The sequence below is a fragment of the Aethalodelphis obliquidens genome, unplaced genomic scaffold (genome assembly GCF_003676395.1).
Source record: "Aethalodelphis obliquidens isolate GAN/ISIS:26980383/991018 unplaced genomic scaffold, ASM367639v1 scaffold52, whole genome shotgun sequence".
In the NCBI taxonomy this organism is placed as follows: domain Eukaryota; kingdom Metazoa; phylum Chordata; class Mammalia; order Artiodactyla; family Delphinidae; genus Aethalodelphis; species Aethalodelphis obliquidens.
In genome coordinates this window covers 5,588,524-5,606,621 of record NW_020837996.1, presented here as the reverse complement: position 1 = coordinate 5,606,621, position 18,098 = coordinate 5,588,524, and the positions used below count along the sequence as shown (strand labels likewise).

The window sequence follows — 18,098 nt, the reverse complement described above, 5'->3', positions numbered from 1 at the left end:
ATTTACAAGCAGCTCATACAGCTCAATATAAAAAAAAACAAACAACCCAATCCAAAAATGGGTATAAGACCTAAACAGACATTTCGCCAAAGAAGACATACAGATTGCCAACAAACACATGAAAGAATGCTCAACATCATTAATCATTAGAGAAATGCAAATCAAAACTACAATGAGATATCTCACACCATTTAGAATGGCCGTGATAAAAAAATCCACAAACAATAAATGCTCAGAGGATGTGGAGAAAAGGGAACCCTGTTGCACTTTTGGTGGGAATGTAAATTGAAACAGCCACTATGGAGAACGGTATGCAGGTTCCTTAAAAAACTAAAAATAGAACTACCATACGGCCCAGCAATCCCACCACTGGGCATATACCCTGAGAAAACCATCATTCAAAAGAGTCATGTATCACAATGTTCATTGCAGCTCTATTTACAGTAGCCAGGACATGGAAGCAACCTAAGTGTCCATCGACAGATGAATGGATAAAGAAGATGTGGCACATATATACAATGGAATATTACTCAGCCATAAAAAGAAACGAAATTGAGTTATTTGTAGTGAGGTGGATGGACCTAGAGTCTGTCATACAGAGCGAAGTCAGAAAGAGAAAAACAAATACCGTACGCTAACACATATATATGGAATCAAAAAAAAAAAAAAAAGTGGTCATGAAGAACCTAGGGGCAAGATGGGAATGAAGACACAGACCTACAAGAGAATGGACTTGAGGATACGGGGAGGGGGAAGGGTAAGCTGGGACAAAGTGAGACAGTGGCATGGACATATATACACTACCAAATGTAAAATAGATAGCTAGTGGGAAGCAGCCGCATAGCACAGGGAGATCAGCTCGGTGCTTTGTGACCACCTAGACAGGTGGGATAGGGAGGGTGGGAGGGAGATGCAAGAAGGAGGAGATATGGGGACATATGTATATGTATAACTGATTCACCTTGTTATAAAGCAGAAACTAACACACCATTGTCAAGCAACTATACTCCAATAAAGATGTTAAAAAAAAAGAAAAAGATGGTCACCTTATCTTTGATAAAGGAGGCAAGAATATATAATGGAGAAAAGACAGCTTGTTCAATAAGTGATGCTGGGAAAACTGAACAGCTACATGGAAAAGAATGAAATTAGAACACTCCCTAACACCATACAGTTTCCACGGGGGCAGAATTCACTAGATTCTGAGAAGATTCACACTTCAAACTACCACACTTGGGACAAAGGCTCTTTCAATTGATGTTTTAGTTTAAATTTTATTTCCTGCCCCCAAACATCCATTAAACCCCCAGGAGAAGGAAAAGGGGATGTGACTAGCAATATAGAGAAATTTTCTTCACAACAATGGCCATGGCAAGCTTAGGCACTTTTGGTGAAATCTCTCTGGGAAGTACTGGCAGAGGAATAAAAGACAAACTGACACAGAAGTATTGCTTGGTGTGCATTTCCAGGCTCTGCCTTCTTTCTCATCTCTTGGTGGCAGGTGAAGGAAGAGGAGAAGAGGTTAAACTTTTTTATAAACCGGCAGAATAAGCTTATAACATCCTCTCACTATCTCTGCATAGGTTCTAGTCTCTGCAGCATTATATAAGCTTTGCCCAAAGTAATGAACAGTTGAAAGTCAAATATAGTACTTCACCAAACAACTTAAAAATGGTTGCACGCTGGAAAGGATTAAGCTGCAGAGAACACAAATGGACTCAGAGCAACCTTTGCCAAAAGAGAATACTGTGCTAAATGTACAGTCATAGCTCTTTTCCATATGAAGAAACAGTCAGAAGGATAAAAGAACTTGGTCAAAATCACACAAGTAAGTAGGACAGAATCTGGTCTGTCTGTCCTAAGGGTTGTGTTCTTTAACCACCAGGCTAGCTTTTCTCAAATCTGATTCATGCATAGAATAACTATACACCTCTGTTTGCCTTGAATATTCCCTGTTTATACGTATGCCTGCTGCAGTTTTTAATATTGCCCACTTTGACTCCCCAAAGCAACCAAGAACACACGATAATTTGGTCACTCTATCCATGGACCACTGTGGTGGGACTGCCCAGGAAGCTTATTAAAAGTGCAGCTTCCTGGGCTTCCCTGGTGGTGCAGTGGTTGAGGGTCCGCCTGCCGATGCAGGGGACGCGGGTTCGTGCCCCGGTCCGGGAAGATCCCACATGCCGCGGAGCGGCTGGGCCCGTGAGCCATGGCCGCTGAGCCTGCGCGTCCGGAGCCTGGGCTCCGCAATGGGAGAGGCCACAACAGTGAGAGGCCCGCGTACTGCAAAAAAAAAAAAAAAGTGCAGCTTCCTGAGCCCTACTCCAGATCTAGATAAGTTTTCTGAGGGTTGGCTCAAGAATCCAGGTACAAGTCTTTTTAAGTGGTTTTGTGGAACCCCCCAGGTGAGTCTCTCGCTCTCTTAAGTTAATAAACCATTTATTCTGCCTCCCCCAGGTGCCCAGCCAGGTCCTGTTAAGGTAGGAGTCCCTGCACCACATCAGAGGGATTCTCCCAGCCAAGTAATCTCTGGAGCCTTGGAGAATCTGAATGGTCTCGTGCTGCCCCACCTGCCATGACAAACCTCCTCCAGAGCATTCCCCTTCACAGTTTACCTTCTACAACTCCCAAAGGCAGTCTGCTCCAATGGGGCCTGACTTCGTCTGTCCTAACGTGCACCTGCTGATTCAAGCAGTTTAGGAATACAAGGTGCTCTCAACCAGGGTGGCCCAACCTCTAAAATAGTAGTGCAAGCGGTCTCTACCTCCTGGGCACATCGCCTCTGCAACAGCCCCAGTAAACGAACGTCCCATCTTTGCTTTTCAAGGTCAGCAACAGGGAGTCCCCTCCTAAAGAAGGTTCCCTCTCATTGCCACACTATCAAAGGCTGCCCCAAATGCGATTCCTTCCTGTGGGCCTGATCAGGCTAAGGGCAGAGTTGTCTCTTTCCTTCTCTGAGTCGGACCAAATCGTCTTAGTAACACCTCTTCAGTGTTGACCATGTTTTTCACGGAGGCTGCTGCTGAGCCTTTATCTCATCCTTTCATGGTGGAGAGAGAGAGGAGTATACTGATTTTTACTTCTAGGGGAGAGGGGAATGTAATGATTATGTTGTCATTTTGTATTATGTCCTTTTGTCATGAATTTGTTTTGAATTTCATGTTAAAATGGGCTCACCATTCCCACTTTGTGAGGTCATTCAGCACCCTCATTTTGCACCTTTAACATCTCTCTCAGTATCACTTGGAAATGTTTGAAATGGCACGAGCTTGTCCTCACATTCCTATCAGTTGTAAATCCAGAGCCCCAACCTGAACCTAACCATTGAGCAGAACACCCCTCCACTACCTGTGTAACACTGGGTAGGCCCCTTAACCTCTTGGTTTTTTTAAGTCCTCAGGTGTAAAAATGTGAGGGTGCTATGAATTTATATTTGGGGCAGGACAAGGTCGAGAAGAGTGTCTTTGCTTTTATTCTTCCAAACTGGAATGTCTTCCCTCTCTTCCCCATGGGTCCAAATCTCACTTGTCCTTCAGGCCCACTGCCAAGGAGCCTTCCCTGATTCCCCAGTCCACACAAATCTCTGCCTCTTAGGGTCAGTGCCATACAACCTAGCTGTCTCTTACGTTAATCTTGCCTCTCAAGCCAATCTCAGAATGTGGGTCTCTCTTGCCCTCCTGTGGCCCCTGGGGCTGTGCCAGCCCACCGGCACGCCCCACATGGGGTGTCTACTAGGCTAGGGCATGGGTGGGGAGGCCCAGGTGTGAGAGGCCAGGCAGAGTACCTCTGCCTGCACCCTGCTGTCCTCCACAAAACTGCCCCTCCTCCTGAAGGCTGCCCCTCAAGTCACAGGTTCCTTATATGACCTCACTGGGTAGTGATGACCTCACAGGCCTTCTCACAGTTTCCATGGCAGGGTAACCATGCAAACGTGCTGCCCTCAGAGAAACTTCCCTACCAGTTCTCCACCAGACACCAATCTCTTTCGTTGTCTGAGAGAGAATGTCTGACCAGATCTTCTATATTTACTCCAACCTGTCCTCTGTTCCCTGGGTGGGCAGTGCAGCAGGTACACTGAGACAAGGCATCGGTACAGGAGGCATGCTGTACTGACAACCTCACCTGGCTGCCACATGTTCCTGTGGGGCTTGCCCACCACACACACCTAAGCACTTTCCCAGCTGTAAGTAATAGCAGTGACCTGGGACACCTTCAGGGACCCACAGTGCTCACTGCTGAGGACAAGTGAAAGGTCATCCCTGGACAAGTGTGCAGGAAGGTTCTGATCTTTATAAATGTAGCCTTCCCCTTTGGGCTACAGGATGCTTCCATTCAGACCTTTTCCTGATTGGCCTCTTAGCAAAAGACAAGTGCATTTTTGCTGGCAAATGGTAAATGGAGCAGTTTGAGGAAAAGGGCCACTCTTGAACCGCACCTTCAAGCCCCAGCACCTCTGTGCTGTCATGTAGACATCTATATCGGTCCCCTCAGACACATCCCATACTGAGCTGCTGAGTACTAGGGGAGAGGGTGTTGCCATATTGATGGGAAGACCGGAAGAACCAAGGGGGGTGATGAAGTGCTAGTGAGACTGGAGGGCTGAGGAGATGGTATCCCAGGAGGCTGGGTGGAAGTGAGCCTAGACTTGGTACCCAGAACCCGGTTCTGAGTCTCCTGATCACTCTGCCTCAGGACTTGGCCTTGTTCTAATCTAGATAAAAGTATCAGAGGGCTAGAGTTCAGTGTGGTTGAAACAGGCAGTATAAATGGGGCCCAAGAGGGGTTGCCAAGGTGGGCGGGGTTCTTAACCAATTTCTATTAGATTATTCTTTTCCAAACCTTGAAAGGCATTTCCATTAAAGCCTCAGAAGTGACAGACTGCAAGAAATGTTTTCTCTGTTGTGGAAGGGAGAGGTGGAGAGGATCATGACTGCAACTACTTTCGGGTTCTACTGTTTTCCCTGGAAACGGTGAAGAGACTTCCTCATCTGCTGCAGCCGTAGGCTCTAGGGATTGCTTTTGCAGCCAGTGTCCCTTCTCTAGGGACTCATAGAGGTGATGGGCCAAGGCTGTGTTTTGGATGTCAAGTAGATTAAAGGTCTTCAGCCAGAAACTGGGAGAGACATGAGAGAGGGAAATTCTGGCAGGAGACTGTGCACAGCAGAAGTGACTGATCAGTTCTGATTTTCTTTGCAGAAGCAGTGGCTCCCGTTTCTCCTCCTACACCTGGTCACTACCATGTCCTCAACTGAGGGTATGGAGAAACGCAGTTGGGCCGGCATGGGGAGACATCCTGCCTGGTTGGTGGCTACCGGGTCTACGGGGATGTTCCTTTGGCCACGCCAGCAAAGGTGGAAGCAGAGAAGCCAGTCCCCAGACGTGCTCCCAAGAGAAAGCACTCTCCGGAAGAGCTGGACGAAGAGCTCAGTTGCTCCAGACCCAAAATCTGGCAATTGTAGCATGGTGCCAGGAGGCGGACCCCACAGAATCTTGCAGGTGAGCCATTCTGAAGAGAGGGCAATGGTTTAACTGCCTAAGGCAGCGAATGCCTCTTCCTGCAGTGACCCCCCCCACCCCGCCCCGCTACTGCCCACTGCCACAGATTAGAACCTGCGTCATTCTCTCTGAGCCTTCCTCAGCCAGGAGCCTCCTTCCACACTAAATGGCCATAAGCAAGAAGTCTCAGAAACTGAGGTTTGAAATGAGTCTGCCCTGAACATCCCAGGGCTGAAGCTGGCCTGGAAGAAAACCTGACGTTCCTCTGCTCAATCCTCAGGGGCCCCTTTGTGAGCTGAAGAAAGTCAAGTCTGCACTCTGCGAGCCAAGGAGGATGCAGGAGCAGAGACAGGGTGCAGAGAAGCCTTAGCAGTCTGCCACATGGGCTCCTGCCCTGAGCCATTGTCAGCGGCCACCACCACAAACCAGCGGGGAGCTGGGCTTTTCGAAACTGTAAGCAGAAATCTGTGGCTTCCCAAAGAGCCTCCTGCGTGGCGTCTCAGGAGGCAGGATAGAGAGACCCAGGAAGACCGGCTCCCTGAAGCAAGAACAGGATGGAGAGTCAAGCAGCACGCACCCTGCCCCGAGGTTCACATGCTCCTTTATTCCCAGCCCTTTCTGTCCCCAGTGCGGTCCCTTACTGCTCAATAAAATGTTTTTTCTGTAACATATTTCTAGGGTCGCCAGTGCTCAGACTTAGGTCACTACCCCTGTGCTAGGCACTCCTGCCACCCGGGGGGATCAGAGCAAAAACTTGAGAGGCTGGGGATGAAGGAGTTTGGGCACAGTCCCTAAAGCATCTCAGTGGTTGCTTCTCATCTTCTGTGAGAAGGCACATCCCGTGTGTGTGTGTGTGTGTGTGTGTGTATGTGTGTGTGTGTGTCTGTGTGTGTGTGTGTGTTGGGGGGAGGGGGTCCCTAGAGGAGGCAGCTGGGGGAGGGCCTGAGGCTGGAAATGGGGAATGGCGTGCGGCCTCTGAGCAAGCACAGGCACTTAACCCTTGAGGTTTCTGGGAAACCTAGAGCCACAAGGGCCACGAGATAAGGCAAGCGTAGCAGCAGAACCCAGGTGCCAGGTCATTCCTCAGAACCTATACTTCTCCACGAGGCCAGGCCTTCCATGCTCAGGTAGGAGGGATCCTGGCCAGAAGGTCAGCCAGCAGCTCTGGGAGGAAGTTTGCTGCGGTGGGGGCTCTGCTGCCATGGAAACGACTTCATTTCCTTCCACTCAAATAGCCTACTGACTGGGTTCCTGCTCTGTTGAGTAAAAGGGTTGCTGACTCTCCCCAGAAGGTTGTTCAGTTCACATCCCAAAAGTCCTTCTATTCAGGCCCTGGGGAGGTGTAGCAACTCCTGAGGGTGCTCTTTCCTGAGGCTGGCTGACAGAAGTGGGGGAGGTTCCTGATAGTTCCCAGGTGCTGGTTCAAGTCCCCAGAGAATGGTCATGCAGGTTGGGGTGTCAAGTAGGTGGACAGAGAAGGTCGGGGGCAGAGGGCCTCTTCCTGAATCCAGAGCTCACAAGGTTACCTCCCCCCCACGAAATTTCCAGAAACTATCTCTTTCCCCACACCAGCCCCCATGGGCCAGTACTGGGAAACCGGGAGCCCAGAGCACCTGTGGCCACAGAGACAACTCGCACGCAGCCCTCGGGGTGGACGGGGCCGGCTGCAGGCAGATGGGGACGAGGTGTGCTCCCGGGAGGCCTCAGGCTGAAGGTGGCCCTCTGAGAGAAGCACCCCAGCTTGGACAGGAAGGTTAGAGGTGGGGAGAGCAACCTAGGGCGCCCCCTCGGAGCAGTGGGAGTGGGAAGAGGGGCGGGGGCAGAGGGAACCCGCGATGGGAGGCGAGTGGGCTCTCAGCAGAGGCCAGTTTAGCCCGCGGGAGCTGCCTCTGAGCAGGGGCCAGGAGGGCAGTGCCGCCCTGTGGCTGCCGGGCTTCGCGGATCGCGGCTCTCCGCACACGGGTCGCAGGGTCCTGTGACGCTGTATCCCCTCCTTCACCCCGCCCCCTCGCGAGGACGCGCCGCTGGGTGGTCTGTGTCGACGGGCAGAACCCCATCGCCCGCCCCTCTCAGACCCGCCTCTGCCCGCCTGCCTGGCCCTGCGCAGCTTGCGGCCCGGGGGCCTCGAAGGTCCCCGTGCACTCAGCCAGCGGCCTCTGCTGTGTCTGCTGCTCCTGCTGGGTCTGCTGCTGCGGCCGGTAACCCGTGCAGACCACGCCAGGCACCTCCAGCACCCCAAGTCCGCGGGAGCGCACACAGGCCCTGATGCGGGACTTCCCACTTGTGGACGGGTGGCTGCAGTATGTGCGGGCTGCTGGGGGCCGGTGGGGGCCTAGCCTGGCCCTGGGCAGGGGAGGAGGTCCGGAGCATGCAGAGCTAGTGGGGAGGCTCCCTCACACCACCCCTGGATGTCCTCTCCATCATCTACAGATGCCCTTCCCCTTCTCTGTCATCCCCTCCCTGGTGGGAACCCCTCAGCCCAGGCCTCAGCTGCTCCTAGTATAGTCTGTGTGACAGTGGGAGGTGGAGGGCCCCAGGCTGGCCCAGGCCAGGCAATGTGTCCTGCCTGATCCCAAGACCTAAGGAGCCCACCCGTTTGCCTTGACCTCCCTCCAGCCACAAGGACATGCCCCTGGTCCTGAGGCAGTTTTACCACAATGGGCTACAGGATGTTAATCTGCACAATTTCAGCCATGGCCAGACCAGCTTGGACAGGCTGAAAGACGGTCTCGTGGGTGCCCAGGTACCAAAGGGACACACAAGGTGCCACCATGGCTGCTGGGGAATGTGGGGCCCTTTGGGGGCCTCAGAGACCACAGGTTAGTCACATTGGAACTAAGTTACCATAGTGACCTAGAAAGTGCCATGCCAAGGATGCTGGGGGCTACAGGGGTCACAGTGAGCCAGCCTGACGGGCACCCAAGTACCACAGAGAAAGCAACGCATTACATGTGACTTCCGGGCACAGTGAGTGCTGTGCCAGCTGAGCCCCAAGGAGTTCCAAAGCCCAGACTAAGCCCTGGCCTTCCCTCAGTTCTGGTCAGCCTACGTCCCATGCCAGACCCATGAACGGGATGCTGTGCGCCTCACCCTGGAGCAAATTGACCTCATCCGCCTCATGTGTGCCTCCTATTCTGAGCTGGAGCTTGTGACCTCAGTTAAAGGTAGAAGGGGGACTTCCCTGGTAATCCAGAGGTTAAGACTCCACGCTTCCACTGCAGGGGGCTCGGGTTTGATCCCCTGTGGGGCAACTTAGAGCCCTCATGCTGCGCGGCACGGCCAAAAAAACAAACAAAAAAAGGTAAACAGACTGGTGGTGGTAGGTGTTAGGGACTTCAGTAAGCTTCCCCTGCCTCTGAAAATGATCATCTGACCTACCTGCCCCCAGCTCGCAACAATACCCGGAAGTTGGCTTGCCTCATTGGTGTGGAGGGCGGCCACTCACTGGACAGTAGCCTCTCCATCTTGCATACCTTCTGTGTGCTGGGTGTGCGCTACGTGACACTCACCCACACCTGCAACACGCCCTGGTGAACACAGTGCGATGGTAAGGGCCCAGTGAGGCAGGGATCTGCCCAAGATCACGCTGGGGCCCAAAGCAAGTTTACCCCAAGATCCAGCCCTGAACCTGGGGTGGGGAGGGGAATGGAGGTTTGCAGAACAAGACTGGATCCCCAGAAGGGCCCTCCTACTGCCAGGCACAGCCCAGTTTGGGTCCCTCCTCTTGCACCAGGGAGTTGCAGGTGTAGACAGTTCGACAGAACCTCTTTCTAGGCTCTTGTAGCCAAGTCATGGCCACCAGTCAGACTGCCTCCTGGCCATCCTGCAGGGCACAGAGCTCAGCAAAGGGTATCCACCCCTTCTACAGCAATGTCAGTCGGCTGACCGGCTTTGGTGAGGTAAGGACCCGGGTTCCATACCCTGCCCCACATGAATGTACAGCCCCGCCTGTTCCCTACAGATAAATGCACACAAGATAAATGCAGCCCTGATGCCCTCTCCCCATCCTGTCCCTGCAGAAGGTGGTGGCAGAAATGAACCGCCTGGGCATGATGGTGGACTTATCCCATGTCTCGGATGCTGTGGCACGGCGAGCCCTAGAAGTGTCACAGGCACCTGTCATCTTCTCCCACTCAGCTGCCCGGGGTGTGTGCAAGAACACTTGGAATGTTCCTGATGATATCCTGCAGCTTCTGGTGAGACTGCCCTGGCCCTCAAACCTAAAGCAAGAGGTTCAAACCAGGAGCCCTTGAACCTGAGCCTCTTCTCCCTCAATTTCCTCAAACCCCAGGTTAAATATCTTCTGCCCCCAAAACCCACAATCCACAGCCCCTGAACTCTTGCACCCTAGGTGGGGGTCTAGGCGGTAAGATACTCCTCCAAACCCGGAAACCCAGGGCCAAGACACCACCCAGACCAGGGCTGCGGCTCCATTCACACAAACCCAGAGAGGAGACGACTCTGACCTCAAAGCCAGGGCTGAACACCTTCCTCACAGGGGCCAAGAGAGTGAACAGGCAGGTGGCTGTGCTGGGCGCCAAGCTGACTGTCCACCAGTCTGCCCCTGCAGAAGACCGGTGGCATCGTGATGGTGTCCTTGTCCGTGCGGGTGCTGCAGTGCAACCCGTTAGCCAACGTGTCTACTGTGGCAGGTGAGCCTCACCCTGGGCTCTCTGAAAACTCTGATTTGGAGCTGAAGCTGGGTCCAAATTTGGGGAGGACTTCAGAAGAGCCCCAGGGGTTTGACCCACCTACTGGCAATAGGTACAGCTCCCCAAAACCCAATAATGGACGGTACACAGCACCTTGGTGCCATGTGGAACTGGAGCCACGGAATCAAAACTGTGATACTGATGGGTATCAGGGAGGCTGTCAGACACAGAGCCCGGGTGCTGCCCATCTGTGCCTCTATAGGGGCTCCTAAAGCACATTGCCCCTACCTCTGGCCAAGGGACTGGACAGCTCCTTAGGTCTCTGGGGTCTTCTTCAGTTGTACTCTTGTTCCTCTCTCATCCTCCACACCCGAGGAAAGGAGCCCCCACAGGTTCTCAAGGAGACTGGGAGGCAGGGTGAATCTTGGGTGGTAAATGGCCCAAACAGGGTGCTCTGGGGTCCACTCCAAATCTGAAGTCCAGTCTAGAGCCAGCTGGGATCACTTCAGATCAAACCTCAGGGCCCTCTAGTTGGTATCTCGGTGCCAGGCCATGAAGGAACTGGCCTGTTTGACCTACAGGCTGAAAAAAGGGGAATCAACAGAGGCCAGTCATCACCCCCACCCCTGCCCTGCTGCCCAGCAGAAGTCCCAAACTGCTGACTTTCCATTCTTCAGATCACTTCGACCACATCAGGGCAGTCGTTGGATGCAAGTTCATCGGGATTGGTGGAGATTATGATGGGGCTGGCCGGTGAGTGCTTCCCCGTGGCTTGTCTCGGGCTGGCTGGGCAGCAATGGGGCTTTCACAGCCACCGTGCCCACCACACTGTGGTCCTCATGGCCTTGACCATAGCCTCAGGTGTGCTGGTCCAACTGGTATCTCCCCTCTCCCAGGGTCTGCTACCTGGGCTCTCCTGTCTGTTTGGCCCTATTCTAGGTCATCATATTTGTCTAAAACACCACACAGAGCTCATCTGCCCAGCATCTGTGCCCATCCAGTGCCAGCAGACCCACGGCCTCTGAGCAGACTCTTAGCAAGGTCTGGGCTGGGCTGACCATCTTCTCTGCCTGCAGTTGGGCCTGTGCATGCAGGGGGGTCAACCCAGTTCTTAAAAAGCTTTTCTTCTCTTTATAAATGGAGGCAAAAATTGCATTCAGTGAAAGGCATAGATCTTAACAGTACAATCTGATGACTTTTGGTGAATAGTCGAGGCGCTTTGGGGGCCTTCCTCTGAAGGTTGAAGAGCAGGAGTGAATCATCTACTCTCTCCAAGTCTCCATTTTCCATATGTGACCAGGGCTGCGCTTCAGTGGACCCTGAACACATAGGGCTTTGGTTCTGACTCAGGACCAGGGGACAGGTCTGAGGCCCAAGAGCTGGCTGGCTGGCGGCCACACAGGTTCCCACAGGGGCTGGAGGACGTGTCCATATACCCGGTACTGATAGAGGAGTTGTTGGGGCGTGGCTGGAGTGAGGAAGAGCTCTGGGGTGTGCTTTGAGGAAACGTGCGGTGGGTCTTCAGACAGGTGGAACAGGTATGCTGGGCTGGGCAAAAGAGTAGCTCTGAGCAGGTGGTCCAAGCAGGTGTACGTGGGGGTGCTGTGAGAGGTGCTGCCCGCTGACTGCCACCTCCTGGTACGGGAGGAGAACGAGGGACAGAGTCCCTGGGAGGATGAGTTCCCAGATGAGCAGCTGGGCAGCTCTAGCTCTTGCCGCTCCGTCCTCCCACATCTGCATCAGAGAGAGGATCTGGCTCCAGACCAGAAACTAACCAGAGCTGTGGTTTGTGGGAATCCCATTTTGTCACCTAAGTGGTCATTCTCAAAATCTTGCCCCCACATGGGCCCAGGCCCCACAGTTATTGCTGCCTTCCCAGTCCTCATTGTTTGGCTCTGGTGATCCAGTTAATCCTGCCAGATGTCACTCTGGCAGCCACAGATACCCCACAAAGTTTCCTTGCATGCGAGCACAAACATTTCCTGAAAATAAATGTTTTAGAAATGGAATCAACACGAGTGTCCTTCTCCGTGGTGGGGTCTGTGGTGCAGGCTCCCAATACTGGGGTTTGGTGGGGGACCCTGCAGTTTAGACACCAGATACTCAAGGAAGACCTGTTGGCAGTGGCCTGAGGAAACCCAGGTGGCTTGGCTCAGCACTGGAAGAAGACAGTGGGTGGCTCTGGCTGCGGGAGGGTGGACCTTACTCGGTTCCCTCTGTGTAGCTCACCTCAATCCATATCCTGACCCTCTGAGTACCACCTGGGGATCTTTCAGGGAATTCTGGTTCACATACCCAAGAAGAGAACATGCCTAGATCACAAATGATCTTTGCACCTATTTGGACAGAGCCCAGAATCTCAGGCTACTTAATGGGCCATGGACCTCCAATGGCTAGACACCTCCTTCCCTGTTCCTCAGGGACTTCCTCTCTAATCGGTTCAGGCTACTTCGACAACCACCCCATCTCCCCCCAGTTCATCAATGATAATAGCAACTGCACTAATTATATCCCAAATCGAGTAAATACATTGAGTTAATCATGAGAGGTAGGGCTTCCCTGGGGGCGCAGTGGTTAAGAATCCACCTGCCAATGCAGGGGACACGGGTTCGAGCCCTGGTCTGGGAAGATCCAACATGCCATGGAGCAACTAAGCCCGTACGCCACAACTACTGAGCCCACGTGCCGCAACTACTGAAGCCCGGGTGCCTAGAGCCGGTGCTCTGCAACAGGAGAAGCCACCACAATGAGAAGCCTGCGCACCGCAACGAAGAGGAGCCCCCGCTCACCGCAACTAGAGAAAGCCCATGTGCAGCAACGAAGACCCAACACAGCCAAAAATAAACAAATAAATAAATAAATAAAATTTAAAAAGAAAAGAGATACAATACAGTATTGTTAACCATAGTTGCCATGCTGTACGTTACATTCCAGAATGTATTTGTCTTGTAACTGGAAGTTTGTATCCTCTGACCACCTTCACCCATTTCCCCCCAACCTCATCCCCATAGGTTAAAATTTTAAATAGAGAAGCCCAGATAAGCTTCAATGAGAAGATGACATCTGAGCAGAGATTTGAGTTAGCCAAGTTGGTATCTAGTGGAAGAGTGCCCAGGAGAGGAAAGGGCCAGTGCAAAGACCCTGGGGCAGGAGCTTGTCTGGTGTGTTAGAAGAACAGGAAGGAGGCCACTGTGGTTGCAGCACAGAACGGAGAAGAGAGTAATGGAAGTCAGATACACAGTGGATGGAGAGCAGTAAGCAGATAGGACACAGTGGTCAGACCCTGAATGGCCTTGTAGGACGCTCTGCGGTCTTTGTTAGCTCTTCACGATAGGAGCCAGTGAAGGGTTTTAAGGAGAGGAGTGGCGTGACTGATCACATTCCCCATGATCACGGTGACTGCTGTATGAAAAACAGACTGTGGGGGCCACGGTAGACACAGGCAGGTCAGTTAGAAGGCTCTCCAGTCACCGATGTCAGAGCTGATGGTGGCTCAGGACGGAGAGATAGTAGGGGAGGTGGTGAGAAGTGGTCACATTCTAAAAATATTCTGAAGGTAGAGCAACAGGAGTAAAACGAAGAAAATCAAAATCCCATGTCCCAGAGATAACTGTAAATTTATTTATTCTAAGCAAACAAGGTCCTGTCTAAAAACCACAAAGCTTGCCCAGGATGCTCTTCTCAGAGGTACTAACTTTTTACTCCTCAGCCTACTCCGGCCTGGCCTCCCCCTCTGCCACTCTCCCCAGACCGCTCTGATTAAAGTCACCAATTACCTCGAAGTTGCTCAATCTATGAGACACTGACCTGGCCTCAATCTTGTTCTGCTAGCAGCGCATGGCATGGTTGAGCCTCCCCTCTTCCTTGATCTCTCGCCTCCCTGGGTTCGTCGACTGCACACTCTCCCAGTTTTTCTCTCTACCCCTGCTTTTCAGTCTCTTTTGCTGGTTTCACCTCCTCCCCTCACATGTTGAGGCTGCTCCTTAGTCGTGGGCCCTCTTCCCTTCTAATCTAACACATCCTCCCTCACAAATTTATTCACTCCCATGGTTTAAAATATTGGCCATGATCATCTCCAAAGGCATCCCAACCTCACACCAACTGCTCAAAACACAACCCCACTCGGATGTCTTAAGGGCATCTTCTACTCAACATGTAGAAAACAAAGCCTTGATCTTCCCTCCTAAGCCTTGTCCTCTGTCTCCAATTATTTATTCAACAGACACTTACTGAGCCCCTAAGATATGCCAAGCACTGGTAGGCACTAGAGATAAAATGATGAGGCAGGAGGGAAAGGTTCAATAGAACAGAGGGTTATAGAAAGGGAACTTACAAATATGTGTGAAATTAAAACCACGTATGGTGCTATGAAGGAGCAGTTACGTAAGGCTGTGGGAGTCTAGGTCAGCAGGGAAGAGACTGATGGGGGTTGAGGAGGGCCTCCCTTAAGAAATAATCTCTGGGGACTTCCCTGGTGGTGCAGTGGTTCAGAATCTGCCTGCCAGCACTATTTACAATAGCCAGGACATGGAAGCAATCTAAGTGTTCATTGACAGAATAGATAAAGAAGATGTGGCACATATACACAATGGAATATTACTCAGCCATAAAAAGAAACGAAAGTGATTTATTTGTAGTGAGGTGGATGGACCCAGAGTCTGTCCTACAGAGTGAAGTAAGTCAGAAAGAGAAAAACAAATACCATATGCTAACACATATATATGGAATCTAAAAAATAAAAATGGTTCTGAAGAACCTAGGGGCAGGACAGGAATAAAGACACAGACATAGAGAATGGACTTGAGGACACAGGGATAGGGAAGGATAAGCTGGGAAGAAGTGAGTGTCACTGACATACATACACTACCAAATGTAAAATAGACAGCTAGTCGGAAGCAGTTGCATAGCACAGGGAGATCAGGTCAGTGCTGTGTGACCACCTAGAGGGGTGGGATAGGGAGAGTGGGAGGGAGACGCAAGAGGGAGGGGATATGGGGATATATGTATACGTATAGCTGATTCACTTTGTTATACAGCAGCAACTAACACAACAATGTAAAGCAATTATACTCCAATAAAGATGTTAGAAAAAAATAATAGTGTTGTGAAATAAAAAAGACATGGTAAGTGGCGGCATTTGGGAATTGTTTGTTGTATTACAATGAAAACTTCACGAACTGTAATTTGTTGGTTATGCCATATTTATGTATTTTTATTTTTACTATATGAAGTATCCTTCCAGAATATTTTAGCCAAGCCTGTAACAACATTCTGTGTGTGTGTTTGTGTGTGCATACATGCATGTGTGTATATGTATGGGGTGGGCGGGCAGGTTACAGGAAAGAGAAGTGTAGAGCTGACAGAGATAGGTCAATCCAGCAGATTTTTGCATTTCCCTTCTCTGACACCTTAGGAAAATCCATCCACATACACATTCCATGTGTTTCTGTTGGGATTGTCAATCCCAGTGTCAGTATACTCCCTGAAGTTTGATACAGACATACCAAGAGAAAGGAGTTCTCTCTCTTCCTTTGGATCCTAAGTTATTAAGATAACATTAGGAGGTTACTAAATGCCATTTTTCTCACTATGTGTAAAAACCTTGGCTGAGAATGTCTAGTGGGAACCAAAGCCAAGAGATTAGAAAAAGAAAGAGCTGCTTAACATCATTTGATAACCTGGATCAGACTGTTCCTGAAGCCCTTCTTTGGGTAATCTCAATAACATCATCCATTATTTTTTCTTTTGTATCTATGCCAATTTGAGCTGTTTCTGTCTCATGCTACCAAATGGATACCATCTACTTCAACTGAATCATCCAGTGGAGATATTTTTTCATTTCTAAATGGAGGCTTGGGTCAATAAAATGTACGGGATTCCTAAGAGATAACCAAAGCCCAACCCAAGAATCTCTGACCCAAGCCTTACTCCATCTGGATAAAAATTCAGATTTTGGTTTCTTCGCATGGGACCTTCTCAAACACTCTTGTTTCTCACAGAGTTTGCACTCACTCCTGGGCTACTATGGGGTGACCTTCCAGCCCAATCAAGCCCTGCCCCCAGGTCCCCTACACCAATATCAGCCCACTTGGAGATGCAGGAGGGGGCAATCAGAGACCCAGTTGGCAGGCTTGAGAGAACCCTTCCTAGCCCCTGTACCTCATCAAACTTCACAGTGTACTGAGTTGATTTATGAGAAAAGGTTATTAAAGCATGTAAGAGCTCCTGCTGGAGAGAAAATTATCTGTATAAACAAAGTGTTATTACAGGAATCGGGGAGGCCACATGTGGGAAAGGTCATTAAAATAAGGAAAAACTGGCATATCAATCCCTTCTAAATCACTGATCTCGCATGAGAGAAGTTAAATATCTCTATATCTCACATGTTTCTTTTTGATCATTAGTCCTTCCAGCTCAGAAGGGGACATTCTCAGATGCTAAATTGCTGAGTACTTTAAATTAGGGGGAACTTCTAAGACATAAGTTGTGAAGTTGGATTTTTGAAGGAGGGCTCAATTAGAGACTGCATAGTAATACAAAGCAGGCACTTGAATCTCTAGAGTGTTATTTTCTCTCCTACAAATGAAAGACTAATTTTTTCCTTTGCTTCATTTGACAAGATTTGATATTTTCCATTCTTTCTCCTAACAAGGGGGAATGCACAACAGTCACCCTGTATACAGTGGTATAATTCACAGAAATGATTTTCAGGCTTTGGGTTAAGAAAACAAATCCCCTTAGTAGATTAGTTTGTATTAAAAAAAAAATTTGAGTTAGGGCCAGATTCCTCCCATGGAAATCATATTAGTAAACAGTTGGTTCCATTAAGATATTTTACTCAAGTTTGGTTCTCTGAGCCAGATTCCTTTGTTCTTAACAAGGGGTTTTGACAGCCCAGCTCAGACTACTGATCTATATTTTTCAAGCGAGTGAGCAATATAATGAGCCTTTGATTTCCCTTTTATTCATTCTTTGGAACTTTAATTCTGGAGTTTAGAGACAATGATATTATATCTAAATGTTATCAAAAGTTTTGTTTGCAATGTAAAATTAGGTGCAATTAAGTGGTGGTGTAAAGATATTATGATGGCATTTTAGTCAGGGGCCCTAGCACTACTTGAATTCTTGCCTTAGGTACACCACTATTTCTTTTATAATGTTTCCAAGGGAGATACTAAACAAAGGAGGCAAAATACAGGGGCTTTGACCCCCAAACACCAAAGCAGAATTCAAGCACCCTGGGCTCAAATCCATAGAGAGCTCCTGTAGCCATGTGAGGCAGGTTTAAATGGACTAGAAGCAAGTAGAAAGGCTATTATTCTGTCTCAACAAAGCCCGACAAATTTGAGTGCTTATCTTTGCAAAGTTTTCAGTGCCTAAGCCTGAACTGGGAATTCTTAGGATCTAGTGGTAAAGAAGCATCCAAAGAGAGATGTCTGGACTTTCATGCAGTGTAGCAGTACCAGGCCAATATACCACCCCAAAGGAGAAGAGATGAATTTTTAAATCACGTAGTGACTCCACCCAAAGTGGCCCCTTTTTGCAGGTGGAGGAAAGTGGCTATCATGAAAAAGAGGAGTCAAAGAGCTCTTCTCCATTCTTAGAAACCAAAATGTGAAAATTTTTCATACCCCAGCATTGCGTATGTTAACATATGTCTACTTGGCTCATTTAGGAGATCCTTTATCTCAATTGCATTAGTGTGGTCTTTTATATAATGCTAGACATAATTAGTCATCCAATGTAATGAGTTTGAACTGAATTGTGATTTGTACTAGAGTCCCCATAGTTACACTCAAAGTCCTCCAAATTTATTTAAAAGCATTCATGCTATGAACATCTATTATTTTGTGGTCTGTCATCTTTTTATCTTTCTTCTGGTAGCTATATCCTAATTTCCCCACCTTCAATCCATGTGCTTCTCGTGGCGTTGACTCTACCTTTAAC

At 49.8% G+C, this 18,098-nt stretch overlaps 2 protein-coding genes across 2 annotated transcripts; both read left to right on the top strand.

Moving 5' to 3' along the window:
* Positions 1–4,005: 4,005 nt before the first annotated feature.
* On the top strand, positions 4,006–7,211 carry LOC113608290 (DPEP2 neighbor protein-like). The gene is given in 3 exon segments (XM_027084421.1): positions 4,006–4,072; positions 5,200–5,499; positions 7,072–7,211. Coding segments are annotated over 3 exon segments (507 nt in total).
* Positions 7,212–7,334: 123 nt separating this feature from the next.
* On the top strand, positions 7,335–12,053 carry LOC113608288 (dipeptidase 2-like). Its single transcript, XM_027084420.1, is given in 12 exon segments — positions 7,335–7,469; positions 7,515–7,708; positions 7,710–7,790; positions 8,116–8,242; positions 8,534–8,663; positions 8,888–9,029; positions 9,329–9,398; positions 9,519–9,695; positions 10,070–10,151; positions 10,829–10,904; positions 11,554–11,698; positions 11,799–12,053. Coding segments are annotated over 12 exon segments (1,614 nt in total).
* The last annotated feature ends 6,045 nt before the right edge of the window (positions 12,054–18,098 follow it).